At 32.6% G+C, this 14,545-nt stretch overlaps 2 protein-coding genes and 1 non-coding gene across 5 annotated transcripts; 2 read left to right on the plus strand and 1 right to left on the minus strand.

Annotated features, from left to right (window-relative positions):
* Positions 1-1,703: 1,703 nt before the first annotated feature.
* On the plus strand, positions 1,704-3,524 carry LOC18038616 (selT-like protein). Its single transcript, XM_024181586.1, has 2 exons — positions 1,704-2,058; positions 2,955-3,524. The coding sequence occupies exons 1-2, from the start codon at positions 1,883-1,885 to the stop codon at positions 3,331-3,333; spliced, it is 555 nt and encodes a 184-aa protein (XP_024037354.1). The 5' UTR covers positions 1,704-1,882; the 3' UTR covers positions 3,334-3,524.
* A 62-nt stretch (positions 3,525-3,586) lies between these two features.
* On the minus strand, positions 3,587-11,858 carry LOC18039029. Of its 3 annotated transcripts, none has more exons than XM_006429351.2 (24): positions 11,572-11,857; positions 11,340-11,458; positions 11,154-11,238; positions 10,911-10,964; positions 10,722-10,813; positions 10,514-10,617; positions 10,183-10,258; positions 9,381-9,837; positions 8,569-8,907; positions 8,270-8,476; positions 8,096-8,194; positions 7,939-8,011; positions 7,047-7,174; positions 6,654-6,948; positions 6,329-6,558; positions 6,118-6,242; positions 5,795-5,909; positions 5,531-5,586; positions 5,331-5,424; positions 5,057-5,243; positions 4,909-4,980; positions 4,733-4,833; positions 4,577-4,639; positions 3,587-4,205 (listed from the first exon to the last, which is right to left on the minus strand). In XM_006429351.2, exons 1-24 carry the CDS (start codon positions 11,614-11,616, stop codon positions 4,098-4,100), a joined length of 3,324 nt encoding a protein of 1,107 aa, XP_006429414.1. In that variant the 5' UTR covers positions 11,617-11,857; the 3' UTR covers positions 3,587-4,097. The 3 variants fall into 3 exon arrangements, with proteins under 3 accessions (XP_006429414.1, XP_024037352.1, XP_024037353.1); XM_024181584.1 differs by having other exon boundaries at positions 6,329-6,561; XM_024181585.1 differs by lacking the exon at positions 10,911-10,964 and having other exon boundaries at positions 6,329-6,561; positions 11,572-11,858.
* A 250-nt stretch (positions 11,859-12,108) lies between these two features.
* TRNAA-AGC lies at positions 12,109-12,180 on the plus strand. The gene has a single exon. It is a non-coding gene; the product is annotated as a tRNA-Ala (tRNA).
* Positions 12,181-14,545: the final 2,365 nt, after the last annotated feature.

Below are 14,545 nucleotides of genomic sequence, written 5' to 3' on the forward strand. Positions count from 1 at the left end.
AGCCACGAGGAGCACATGATTTTAATTTATGTATCAAATTTTTGGGCAAATTTTGAGGGGCAAAGGGCTCAAGAGAATAATTAAAAGGCGGGTCTAATTTGTGCAAAAGATTTTAATTTTCTTCTAATGATCAGATGGGCCCTTGTTCTAATAACAACAGCAAATTATGTCCCCATTGATGATGATGACCTTATGTTAATTAATTGCCAGATCGAAGTTGGTTGGGAGTTAAAGCATTATCTCTTTCATATATACGAATGGCATCATCAATTAGTTAAGAGTTGATTTAGAGAGGAGTAGCTGTTCAATTTTTTTACCAATTTTTTTAAAAAAATTTTAGAAAATGATTATTTTTCAAGAGTCGGAAGGTAATACCTCATTTTAATAAAATAAGGACCGAATTAAATTAAATTTAAAAAAAAAACTAAATAATCCATCAAATACAATCATAAAGAAATATAACCTAATTCACCATATTAGGGACGAGCCATTGAGAAGTGCATTCTTTTTGAAGTCGGAGAATTTATTCTAATGAGGCGTTGACAAGTTTATATAAGCATACTTTTTATTTTTCTTCATGCAAAAGAATTTGAAAAGTGGTGTGAAAAGAAGACGACCCCCCCAAAAAAGGAGGAATTTCAAACATATCAAAGGTGTGAAAAATGTTGCCAACCCTGTGCATTTGATTAATTATATACCGACCATAAAACAGGTCTCTTATGTTGATAGTGGCTTTACTTTCTTGAATTTATTTATTTATTTATTTATTCTTAAATTTTTTACCTAGGCAGGCATTTAAAAATTATATTACAATGACAACTCTGCCATAATACAAATCAACATACACATTAATATCATTAAATAAATATAAAAAAAAAATCTATTATCCTCCACAGTTGGTCATATCATGCTAATATCCCATTAATAATAGGAAGGAAAAACTGTACCTTCACGCCATACCAAAAAGATGATGCGCACTCGAAAAAATCCAGCTATGTTAGATGATTTTTTTCGAAAAACCCTCCTCCCCTATATTGATCATTCCAACTAATCTAATGACAAGGTTTATGCAGAGATTCGACTATTCTCTCAATCTCCTTATGTTTTTCAAAAGGATTTTTTTTTTTAGTGTTGTGGAAATTATATTATAACTATTTTAATTCGTAACTCTTTAATATTTTAATTTATACTCACACCTATTATTTGAATAGTCTAATTAGGTTACTGTGAAATATTTACTCATAAATGAACAAGTTTTTTAATTTATTTTGTTTATATTTTTTCTTTTGGTCTCTCCTGACTGAATAAGGCGTTTAACAACTCACAAGAATAAATTAATTTTGATAGATTTATTACCACAATGCTGCTTAGAAAAATAAAATAAAGTAATAAAAGAATTAACATTCGGAACAGAGAAGATCTCTTAAATTACTTTGTACTTCTAATTTAGTTCGATTGAGTTTAAGACTCCTAATACTAACCTTGTCACACCGTGCCCCATCCATATATATATATATATATATCTAGCTATCAAAATCAATTACTAACCCTTGACTTTGCTTACTATTTTTAAGCAAATTAACCTCCTCTTCATATAATTCATTTACATTGACTCGCTCTCGCTCTCTTTTCTGCATGCATGTGTTATAATAACTTACCTCCCAATCTTCAAAAATGGATGCAACAAAACTTATTCTCCTAGGGTTACCATTATGTCTGTTTGTTACTGATATTATTAACCTTTTTAGACCAATATCTCCTCAAATTCATCAGCCTCTTTACAATTATTACCAACTAAATTACCAATCACTTCATCATTAACAACATCCCCAACATTTGAATTTTCCTCCCCAGGTCGCCATTGTCCCTTAACCATCATTCGATGCTCTTCATTTTCATATACATTTACGTATTCGTATGTGCGTATATTCTATACAAAAAATTTGTAAATGTCTCAGAGTTTGATGATGAAATGCAGAAACCCAGCAGCAGTATTGCATCTGGGATTGGCGTTGGCCACGTCATTAGCATTAGCTTTTGCACTTCTTATTCTTACAGGTTCCCCATTTTTTTTTTCTGTCTTATTTTATTTTTTATTTTTTGTTTTCTTTACAAGAAAGTTCATTGAGCGGTTGTTATGAATCTGTCAAATCACGAAAAAGAATAGAAATCTTTGCGTTTGACAAGTCAATGATATAATTAATAATATTATGTGTTACGTGTGCTTAATTAATTAGTCATTTGGCATGTTATCTATCATCCATCAGGGCTTAATATGATTCCCCACGCGTAACACGGTATTAATTAAATAGAAATCTCGTTGGTTATATAAGATTGAATCCAAGTTGTTGAATTAGAGAAGGAAAACGAAGAAGGAAAAGAAAAAAAAAATCAAAATGAGTTGTTTTCCTCTGATCAAAGTAAAAAAAATATTGATTTATAACATGCGTGTCTAATTACTAATTTATTTTATATGTCGTTACTGCAAATTGTTGGGATTTCGGAAGCTAATTAGTATTCACTTTTCAATATGTTCGCTTTTGGTCAATTTCTTTGTAAGAACTCCTTCTATGGTCAGCAGTCAATGAATTGCCGTGTAATTTTGTGCTTTTTACCTTTTCAATTTTGATTGCGGGGCGGAATTTGGTCATAAGTTTTTTTGTACCCATCTAAATGTCTTTACTAACAACTACTAATATCAAAATTTCCCACGTGTAAAAAGTAATTCTTAACTTTTTATCAATCAAATATTCATTTTTTGTCTATATTGTTTCTTTCCGATTGTTTCTCGAGATACATAGATTTATAATCAATCACATTTTTAGATTTCTTTATGAAGGACTTGTTGGGTGTAATTAAACAGTATGTACGTTTTGAAAAGCAGATTTAAAACCGATTACAATATAATGTCAAATATAACTATGAATATGACTTATTATTATGTGCTTTTGCAGAGGACATGCAATGACAACAAAACGCATGCTGGAAGAAGCATTTCCGGGAATCACTGTAACTCTAGCAAACCATCCTCCTCCACTTATAAAACGTTTGATGGGCATAGTGATACCGATTTTACAAGGAGGAGTTATTGTTATAATAATGGGGGGTGAACAAATTTTCCAGAAATTGGGGTACATGAAACCACCCCCTTGGTACTACTCCTTGAGAGCAAACAGACACGGAACTATTATTACCACTTGGTTTCTCGGAAACTACATTAAATCCTGCCTCAAGAATTCTGGGGCTTTTGAAGTTTTTAGCGACGGCGAATTGGTAAAATTTCTTCTCTGGAAAATCCATAGCTCATTTCTGTTCTTTGTCTCGGAGCTTTGATTTGGGATTTACGTTGCCTTCAAAATTAAGCAAAAGCACAATAGTTTCAGACAAGCATTTGTTTTTTCCGTTTGCGGCTGATCGTGATGTATTTTTTTTTAACTACAGGTTTTCTCTAAGCTAATGGAGCAGAGGTTTCCGGGTGAGTTCGAGTTACGGGAGCTTGTCAGCAGGAAACTATATAATTTAAGAAATTCTGAAGGCTTTTCAGGAGGTTTATGGTAACAGAGCTTCAGCGAATCACAATACGGTATAGAAAGAAACCTGAGGGCAGAGTTTTAAACATGGTGCAATGTATAGGCACAGCAAATACATATTGTAAACTTTTGTTTCTCAGATTCCAACTTAGCCTCTTTACTAATATTTTGGATTCTGAATGGTGGTCTTTCAAAATATGAAACAAAAAGAGCAAGAACTTACAAAATAAAACATTTTAATTTGTCATATAAAACATAATACTGGTTACCAACAATACATCCAATAGAACATGAAGATTAGAATTGAAGCTCACAGTAAGATTTTGAGTAATTGCTGAGAATGAGCACCACTGGATTCCCAAGCCCTCATAGAATCTGACAAGCCTGCCACTCTCTGCAGTAAGTTCTTGGTAGCTCACATTACTTTAGATCACAATCTTTGTTAGAGGTCGATTATAGATATATGCTGATGATGTCTAGCTTTTGCCGAATCCCTGTGACTTCCAAGAAGAGAAATACCCTGAATGAATTAATCAAAGACCGTGTAAAAATTAACCCAGATTGTATTCATATTTTCCACCATTTCCGGTTTTCCATTGTTTTTACAAGCTCATTTGCTAATGATGCAAAATCTTCGGCCCCACTTTGCAGCTCTTCAGTGCGTCGGCTGATTCTCTGTCAAAAGTAAGGGGGTAAATAGCTCGTATTCAGAAAGCCAATCAAGTTGTGGAAAAATAAGATGAAAGTTCATAAGATTTTCATGACCTGACCATGATTTAGTGTAATATTTAAGTTGTGGGGTAATTTTTTCCTTTTTTTCTGTGGTATTATGAATGAAACAAGTCTGTTTCGAAATATAATCAATGGAGTTTCATCAGATGTCTCTGATGTTTTCTCCCTAACACAGCATCTCTATCAAGCACCTTATTTTATTTTATTTTTTTGGCTCTGTCATCCTCAATAGTAAACAAGAGAAGAAGCAGCGTAATAGTTCAAAGCAGTTTTATCCGCTTCAAATATGAATGGATAAGAGATAGAAATCTCACCTCCAGTTTGTCCTGCCTCTCGAAAAGTTTGTCTCTCGCATGTGCAGCCACAGATGAGGCATCCTGAAATCAGTTACCAGATCAGATGACAATTTATTTCAAGGCTTGCTTCTCATATGAGAAGATCCGGTAAACTAAAACCATCATTAGAAATACCTCTGCTTTTCTATATTTAGCGATAATCTCTTCTCGTGTCCTAAGTCTGGGCTTTGCATCATCAGGTACACCTAATAATCTTTCCCTCTCTGACAGTTTTTCTGCGATGAATAAAGAATATTGTTGATATATGAAGATCCAAGCACGCATATTGAGGACATGAAAGTCAGGTTTACCTTTCTTCGTATTTGTAACTTCATGAGATGAAGTGGCCATCATGGATGGTGGTTCATCTATTTCAATGTCATCTGCGCCAAACAGTGCAGGCAGTGGTGAGTGAAGAATCAACAAAAAGAAACATTACAGTGACGGATAGGACAGAACCTATATTTAGCTCGATTTCCTCATTATTTGTAGCGGCTGGAGATAAGTCTGGGAATGGGGGCCTCGAAAATATTCCCCCTAACTGAGAAAAGCTGGATTTTGGGTCTATACTGTCATCCAAAGTATGGATCATTTTTTCCCCTCTAAAGCCTTTCACGATGCCACCAAGAATCCCAGCTGCAGTGGTCTGCAGCAAAAGTGGTGGATGCATAAGAAAACTATACAATTCTTAACAAATATAGAAATAGAAGAAAATAGATATAACTCCTTGAACCTGTTTTTTCTTCTGATTTGAAGAGACATTAAAGGCAGCAGCTGCAGCAGCTTCAAGAACTTTATCATGAAGACAAGGCGAAGACTCCAGAATACTAGAAAGAGCACCATGGTTCTTTTAGAAATTCATTTGTAAGTAATAATTGAAATTTGTGCTAATTTTTATATTTTCATCACAGCTTTGACTAAACAGGAGTGTACCTGAATTCATTTTCACCAGCTAACAGATTGACGAAAGCCACTTCACTCCCATTTGCCTGTTTATTCAGCGACAGAAAAATATTGTTAAATGAATCATCAATAGCACAGAAAATGTGCAGATCACAAGGGTTGTGACAATCAACTATCCTCAATTTCAGAAGCATGTGATTGAAGTATACACTTAAAACCATTTTAATAACTTAAATCATAAATCCACAATATTCAGAACAGAAGTTCCATAAACTTTTAAAAATCCAAGAGTACCAGTGTTATTTGCCCATTATCGGCACTAATGGTCTTATCCATATTTGCCTTGAAATTCCATCTTAGAATTGACATCAAGGAGCTCTCCATCACCAATTCTAAATCTGGCAAAGATCTGTGGCAAAAGCTCATTAGTGCTATCAATTGTTTGACGATTAATAATGCTAATAGAGGTGTGCTATCATGATCAGGAAGGTAAGAACAAATTTCCAACAAAATTTACAGCACTTGGATGATGTGCTAATAAGCGAAATAATATCGTAGAATCAAAACTATATTGTCAATTTGTTAATTTGTCCACAGGGATGAAATACTGCATTCACCTGATTTGGACTGCTCCAGTCTGAAAAAGCAAAAGCAATCCACACACTTTTTCATCTTTCTCAATTGTCGAGGCCCAACAGCAACGATTTTTATGCTTCACTTTCTGAACGGTTTTATTATTTCCCTGAGAGAATCAGATCCTCAGCTTGCAAACAAGTAGAATAACTGGAGGTAAAAAACTTACGAAAGGAAAAGAGACAACAGTAGCACCTGAATCACAGATTTTCTAGAGTACAGGCGCACTGAATCTTCACAACAAAGCAAAACAAGAGCATCATTTGAACTTTCTCCAGAACATGCATTTTCCGAAGAGAAGAGATGTTCAGTTTCATGTGATTTAGTTTCAATTGAAGAGGTGTCAGGTGTTGGTTTATTCTTAGCAGCATTTTCCTCAGCAGACTGCTCTGCTTGTTTTTCTATAGGAAATCCACACACAGGTTCTGCTGGATTTAAAAATAAATTAAGAATTTTATTATTAATAAGTACAACAGAAATGAAATATCCTAATTGTTTCCTAGATGAAAATAGTACTTACCAATAACTTCCATTGAAATGGCAATCACTTTCTTTTTTAAGTGCCAAGGACTGGAACTTATCATGTTCTCACTACTACCACCAACTATGCTAATCTTAGCATCCTTAAATAAGACGATGATTACTTCCTCAGCAGGGTTGACAGGAACTTCTCTTTCAGAATGATTTGGGTTCTTTGGGAGGCTATGGGTATTTTTGAATTCTGTCCAAGTCATTGAGATGATTGGAGAGCTAGAGCCAGAAATGTCATCAGTAAAGAACAATACTGATAGCAAATTCATATCAAGCACTGCAACCTGAAATCCAAGAGTGAGTTTAAGAATTATATAAAAAAAGATTTAGAACTGGCCACCCATTAACAGAAGACATAATTAAACAAGCGAAGAGTTCTCACACGGCCACACTCAAATCCCACAGCAAGTTTGGCTCCGCTACTTGTAAACTGTAGGGCTCGAACAGGGGAATTAACAAGTGAAAATACAGCTCTACATAGAGATATTTTTCCTTCAGGCAACGTGTGAACTGCGAGAGAAAGTTGAAATAAGGTTACATCAAGACGAAAAAGCCTGACTAAAAGCATTCAATATAACTATAAAAAATGACCAAGAGATAAAAATGCATCATGTTTTTGCAGTGACAGGACAGTGAAGAACTTTCCAACCTGTTAAACAGAAAAGACATGTAGAATATATTCACAATGACTGCAATTGAGTTCAATGGAATTGATAGAACAAGTAACACGCTTGATTGTCACTGTGTTATATAAAATTCACATCACTGACAAACTGATCGAGGGAAGTGATTGGAGGTCTTATCATCAGAACCTATCCGGGTAACAGGTCCATTCTTGTCCCCTGAAGTCCTCATCTAACCTTGCTGTCACAAATGACTTTCCTCATCGATCTTGTAAAATAATCTAGAATTGTATCGTTTGGTCCATACTAAATAAAGAGGTCATTGTTCATATTTGATTTTGACATCATACACTCGACATAATTTAGAAGTTCAGTGGTTAAGTTCTTGATCATTATTTACTATAATCAGTATTTGATTCTGTGATGAGGATCAATTGTGATTAAAGTTAACAAGTCCTGACTATTTCATTATTTACTATACAAGACTTTCCATTTTTTAATAAACAGAAAATAGCTAGGCTTTCTGTGCAACTTTTACAGTTTTACTGGATTGAAGATCATAACTCATGCCCAAAAAATTTTACTGACAAAATTTACTAACATTCAAAGAAAACCTAGGCGATGAGTTTGTAAAGATAGCATCCATCGTACCTTCACTTTTAGTTTCCAAGACAAAAAGGAAGTTTTTGGCATCTAAGCTGCCATTGAGGTTGTAAATATAAACCTACACAAGGAAAAAGACAAGACAGTGAATAATGAATCAAATTATACAGTTTCAGAAAAAAAATCCACTACAAGCATCTCTTACCAGACCAAATTCATTGCCAACAGCCAAGCTTGAATTGATGAAACAGAAACTCAAAGTTGATACTGGTGCCCTCGAACCAGCAACTTCTATACCTTGCACCTGAGAAGCATTCTAAATTACTTAGTAAGACATGTACTCTTTATTTTTAGGACAAAGGATAGACAGAACTCTAACCTCAGCATCTAGAGCACAGATAAGTTTAAGAACAGGGTAAGTGGCATCCCATATCCGAACAGATCCATCGTGATAACCTGCTAGATACACTCTATCAACAGAGTGACATTTAGTGATAGGCACCGGACTGGGTACACCACCACTCAAAGGCCACTTTATATGACCAGCCTGGGTATGTGAAGAGTGAAGTTTTGTAAAGGTGGCTATCTGAAATTCATAAAAAGCTACAGTCAATGAAGTAAAATTAAATGATAACTAATCTGAAAAAATAATTATTTAAGAATGAAAGAAATCAATACCTCTGACAGACCTTTTGATGAGTGCCCACCAAAGGGTAACAGCATAAACTCTGCCACAGTCATTATAGGATCGGATATGGGTATCACCCCAGGAAATTCTACAGGACAGACAGATGGTTTCTTCTCTTGCTGAGATAATAAGGTAGTCAAGCTAGCATTATCATAAAAATGCAGCTGTCCAGGACTTGTCAATACAAAAAGATCCGCTTTGTGATTACCCACTGTTGCCCCAGCACTTGATAACAAAATCATGTCTGCAAAAGACCCGGTGAGTGTAATGTCTACACGGCTAACACATCTTAAATTCTCCATCCCAGATGACCATTCAAGACTCAAAACCTGCAATAAAGAGATTAGAATAATAAGTATACCTTCCAGGATGGATGCAAGTAAAATATTTTGAATAATTGGCATCACCACTTTCCCAATGTTGTAAATTGAACATGATTTCTGGTTTTACAAAATCAACTATATCAAATTGACAATATAAACGAAGAAAACAGACAATTGTTACTCAAATTTATGGTAAAACAGCCATTCACGATTTGACTATTTAGTATTTAATTAGCTTGCCTTTGGTCATTCAAGAAATGATAACTTCCTACGCGATGTCTTTCATTCCCTTATAAATATCTGAAATGTTAAAGATAAATCTACAACTTTCTACAAGCATCACATCTTTTTAAAAAGTATAACACCACTGTTCAACCATTTGAACATAGCATAAACTATATACAATGGACATCATTCAACTCTGTGCAGTTATAAGCTTAAAATGGAATCTAAAAACAGCAGTCAAGTGACTAGCCCACCGTTAGAACTTCTTCAGATCCTATCTCATCACCACCATAGACAAACAGTCGTCCGTCAATATTAGAACGCGATTCTTTGTTTGTGGACCAATGTAAGACAATAACCGGGAGTCTCCTTTCAGCGGATGATAGTTCTAGCTTAACAACATTGTTTTGTGATCCTGTTTGTTGACCTTTAGTAGATGCAGTGGTTGATGTATTCCATAACAAAATATCTCCATCTATGTAACCTACTGCCAGAATGGATCCACTAGAAGATGCCCAGCATAGTGCACTTATTTCTTTTTCTTCTGGTTGGTGCTCCAATATACCTTCTAGAAAAGTGGAGTCTCCTTCGCTCGGAGAGTCGACAACTCCATCCTTCAATTGGAGATCCTTGCCGCCTCCAACAAAAATAATTTGAGCTTCAGAAACATCCCAAAGAATCACCAATGCATTCTCATATGCAATTAGCACTCTGCAAGTGTTACATGGTAAAATCAAAAAAGAGAGAAGACACCAAATACTCCGAATCACTTTCTTATAACAATATTGATGAATACACACACACACACACACACAATATTGATGAATATATGGTTTATAGCCTCATTGCTCTCATGCAATAAAAATGTAGCAATGTGAAATTTGAAAAAGACCATAGACCAGCTCTAAATCTGAGGCATGAAGACATTTCCCGATTTACATACAGGCATGGTAATTAACTTAACAGTTATGAAAACAAAAAGCAAGACTTGACTCTAGCTTCAAGCTCCATAACAAAAATCAAAAAGAGGAGATGATTTAAGGATTAGTTTCTTGCCTATTTCCAGAAGAATTAGGGTGGGGAAGAACTCCTACTACAGGTTGGTGGCTAAGAAGTGGAAACCCAGCCTTTTCTGTGACAAAACACAAAACAGCAGAATTAAGTAATTGTTGAACGTTATAAGGCGATAGGGCAAAAAGAAAACCTACTTAAAAACTAAAGTTATGACAAAATGAAGGTTAGCCATGACTGAAAATGATGGTTAATCACGGTCAGCAAACTATCAATCATGTTTAGGTGTCGACAAGACGACAACCTATATCAATCAATAGCAAGATATTAATTAAGCTTACTGTATCCATTATTTGAAAGAAAAGAAGAAAAATACCACTTAGAGCATCGGCTGATATGTTATATGGCAACTGAAAAAGTTTTCCCTCATCGGCATCATACTTAATCACAGACATCAAACCATTCTCATCTCCAATGTACCTGTATGTATAATAATCATTACATAATTAATTAACCAGTAATCACTTCCATTTTAGACCATATATATGCTAATATAAAAGGTTCTCTAAGTCGTCAATACATACATGAAATGGGATCCACTGATTACTGAGAAAGCAGTTATATTTGATTCCCATTTTAAACAACATGCTAACGACCTGCTTTCCAGGCTCCAAACCTGCCAAAAAATCGAATAGTTACTAAACATTCAAAAACTTTTAACACATGTACACTGAAAGAAAATCAAGATGTATCAACTACTAAAGAACCAGTACCTGAATCTCATTGTCATTTGTAATACTGATTAAAAAACCCTGGTTTTGCAAAAACTGCCACAAAATTCCAAGTTTAATTCACAGTAAAAAAAAAAAAAAAACTTAACTACAAATGCACCTAAGCATTTTCACTAAATACTGCATCAATGTAATTGTCTTTTTCCAAATAATAAAAAGCGAATTAATCATTATATCCTGTAGTCGGTAAATTTAAGAAATAATAATAATTATATACTAACAGACCTCTAAATTCTTGTAAGGCAATTGGCTTGGAGATATAAGAAGCCCTTCAATACCATCACCACCAATAACTTTAATCCTTCCATCTCTACACAAGCACATCACGCGTGTAACGCGTCCTTCATATTCTTAGTCTCATGATGCCATTTAAATTAATAATCAAGATTAAATTTCAAGCTTTAAACATACAATGTAGCGATGGCTAAGAGTCGCTGAATATGATCAAAAGCAAGAATCGAAGCCGTAGCAGGGATGCCGTAGTGAACAGCTATTCGTAGATTCAAATCAGCCGCTGTTAAGCTTCCATGCTGTGGCAAGTTTGATAAAATAAGAAATCAAATCAATCGATTAATTAAAAAAAAAACTTAAATCAGAAATTAAAAAAAAATCGAGAATTTTCTTTTTTTTGGAGAAATGATACCTGAGAATTGTGTTTCGCTTTCTGCAACAACCGTTTCGCAAACATGGTGAATCAAAAAAAGAAACAAATAAAAAAAAAATCTGAAATACGAGCGTATTGTGAGTATTGAGTATTGGGAGTCTATTTTGAGAGAGTAAAGTTTGAATTTTTCTTCTTCTTCGTTTGAGTGATTATAATACCGATGCTTGCTGACATGGCTGGACCTGCACTTTGTTTAGTCAATGGAATAGCTATTAGAGCCGTTGATATTGGCGCTAATCTTCTGCTGTTCTTTAGTTATCATGCTCCTAAATTACTCGTTTTCAGTGCTAACTAATTTACCATATTACCCTCACTTTGGCAGCTGTCTTGCAGCGGTTCGTTGAAATCATGTCACTTCATGATTCACATTAACATGCGAGAGCGGACGATAAACCGACTCGGGCTAACTTCTACTTTTGATTCTTGACCGGCGGTCAAAATCATATCGATGACGTGGTCAAAACTCAAATGCAATTCATTTGTCATATAAAACTCTTAAGCAGCAGTACTCCATCCGGGGATGTAGCTCAGATGGTAGAGCGCTCGCTTAGCATGCGAGAGGTACGGGATCGATACCCCGCATCTCCAGTGTTTTTTGTAGTCATTGGAAAGAACAGACAAAAGAGAAGCATTTATTAACCAAACGTATATAGAAGAAAGTCAATCTCGTCAAATTATGCGCGTCATCAACACAAATGCTGAGAGCCGAAAGGCATGGAAACCAGACAAACATCAATAAGCCATAATAAAAATAAGGGTTCCTATGATACTGTAAATTTTTTTACAGCATTAATAATGTATTAATTATGAACCATTAGATTTAATTAATAGTATATAATATTTGTATTAAAAAATAATTTAAAAATAATGGTAACCATTCAAGTTGGTAGATATTTTTATAAAATAATTGTGTCCACCCTTAGAGTTTAAAATAATTTCACTTAAATAGTATATTTTATTTAAAATTACTTTTCAGCCCTCCTTTAAATTTGTAATATGATAATTTCTTTTAAATAAATCTTCCAAAATCAGTTACCATTAAGCATAAAATATAATATCAAATAGGCTATTTAACACAAAGTCTTGTAATAATAAAAATAAGGTTACCTATGATGCTGTAAAATTTTTTATAGCATTAATAATATATTAATTATGAACTATTAGATTTAATTAATGGTATATAATATTTGTATTAAAAAATAATTTAAAAATAATGGTAACCATTCAAGTTGGTAGATATTTTTGTAAAATAATTGTGTCCACCCTTAGAGTTTAAAATAATTTTACTTAAATAATATATTTTATTTAAAATTACTTTTCAGCCCTCCTTTAAATTTGTAATATGATAATTTCTTTTAAATAAATCTTCCAAAATCAGTTACCATTAAGCATAAAATATAATATCAAATAGGCTATTTAACACAAAGTCTTGTAATAATTTGTATTGTATGAATTTAATTACAAACCATTAATACCTAAATAATAATGATAATAGAAATAATTGCAATAAACTATTTTATATGTGTTTTATTAATAATACTATATGAGTCACAACAAATGAGAAATATTTTGTTCACCAATTATTATTGAAAAATACATATGTCTATAAAACTATAGAGTGAGAAATATTTTGATTTAAATTTTTATCAAAAAATTAAACTATTTATTTCATGCAATTCAATGGTGGAGGATATAACATTATGAAATGGTGCTTTGACTTTCAATATCAACCATTAGACTATGAGATATTAGTGGCTTAAATATTGTGTCAAAATTTTAAGTTAAAGTATCACAAATCATATTTTTATAATGGAAATATAAAAACATACAATGATTTTTTTCCTCATTTTGTCCATTAAATATTATTTGATGTAATATTATATTTATTGTCACTATTAATTATTATAATAAAAGTAATGACTCTTCGTAGCATATAAATTTTATAATTACTATCAAAGAATAACAATAAAATAATCTTTCATGATTCATAAACGAAAGTTAATTAGGAATATGTGTTATGTTTAATTTTTATGAAATTAACAAAGTGACATTTGAAAATAAAATGAAAACAAGCTTGTGAAAGTTAAATTTTATAAGCCTGAGATAATTTCCTACAATGTCAATAAAAATCTAAAAATATAAATGATTTTCTTTCACTTTTTTTCCCACGTAAATATTATTGAAGGCAATATTTTATTTATTGTCACTATTAACTATCATAACAAAAGTAATGACTCTTCATAACATAAAATTTTATAATTACAATCAAAGGATATCAATAAAATAATTTTTCACGATTCATAAACTAAAGCTCATTAGGAATATATATTCGATTTAACTTTTATGAAATTAACAAAGTGATATTTAAAAATAAAATGAAAATATATAAGCTTATAAAACTTAAAACTCCTACCATGTAAGGATATTAACTATAAGATAAATATAAAGTTAAGAAAATAAGTATGTTAAATGGGTATTAAAAATAATACATACTTCATGATCAATTAGACAATTACCCTTAATATTATATAAAATAATGAGTATTTTAATATACGATATTAAATTTTATTAAAACATGTGTGATCAAGTAATTTTTATGTTACAAGCAATCTCAACAATTAGTTTATTGATGTAACTATGACATTTACTTAAGTATATGTACTTAGTTGTGTTATTTATTAGTGTTATATCATATATAAATTTTACAATTGCAACTTATTTATTTGATTTGTGTTAAATAACCTACCATTATATTTTATACTTAATGGTAATAGATTTTGAAAGATTTATTTAAAAAAATTATCACATTTCAAATTTAAAAGGGGGATTGAAAAATAATTTTAAATAAAATATGCTATTTAAGTGAAATTATTTCAAACTCTGAGGGTGGTCATAATTATTTTACAAACTTCTCCACCCTTACACGTTTGTTAACCGTTTGCATTATTTTTTA

This window comes from Citrus clementina, unplaced genomic scaffold, assembly GCF_000493195.1.
Source record: "Citrus clementina cultivar Clemenules unplaced genomic scaffold, Citrus_clementina_v1.0 scaffold_6, whole genome shotgun sequence".
In the NCBI taxonomy this organism is placed as follows: domain Eukaryota; kingdom Viridiplantae; phylum Streptophyta; class Magnoliopsida; order Sapindales; family Rutaceae; genus Citrus; species Citrus x clementina.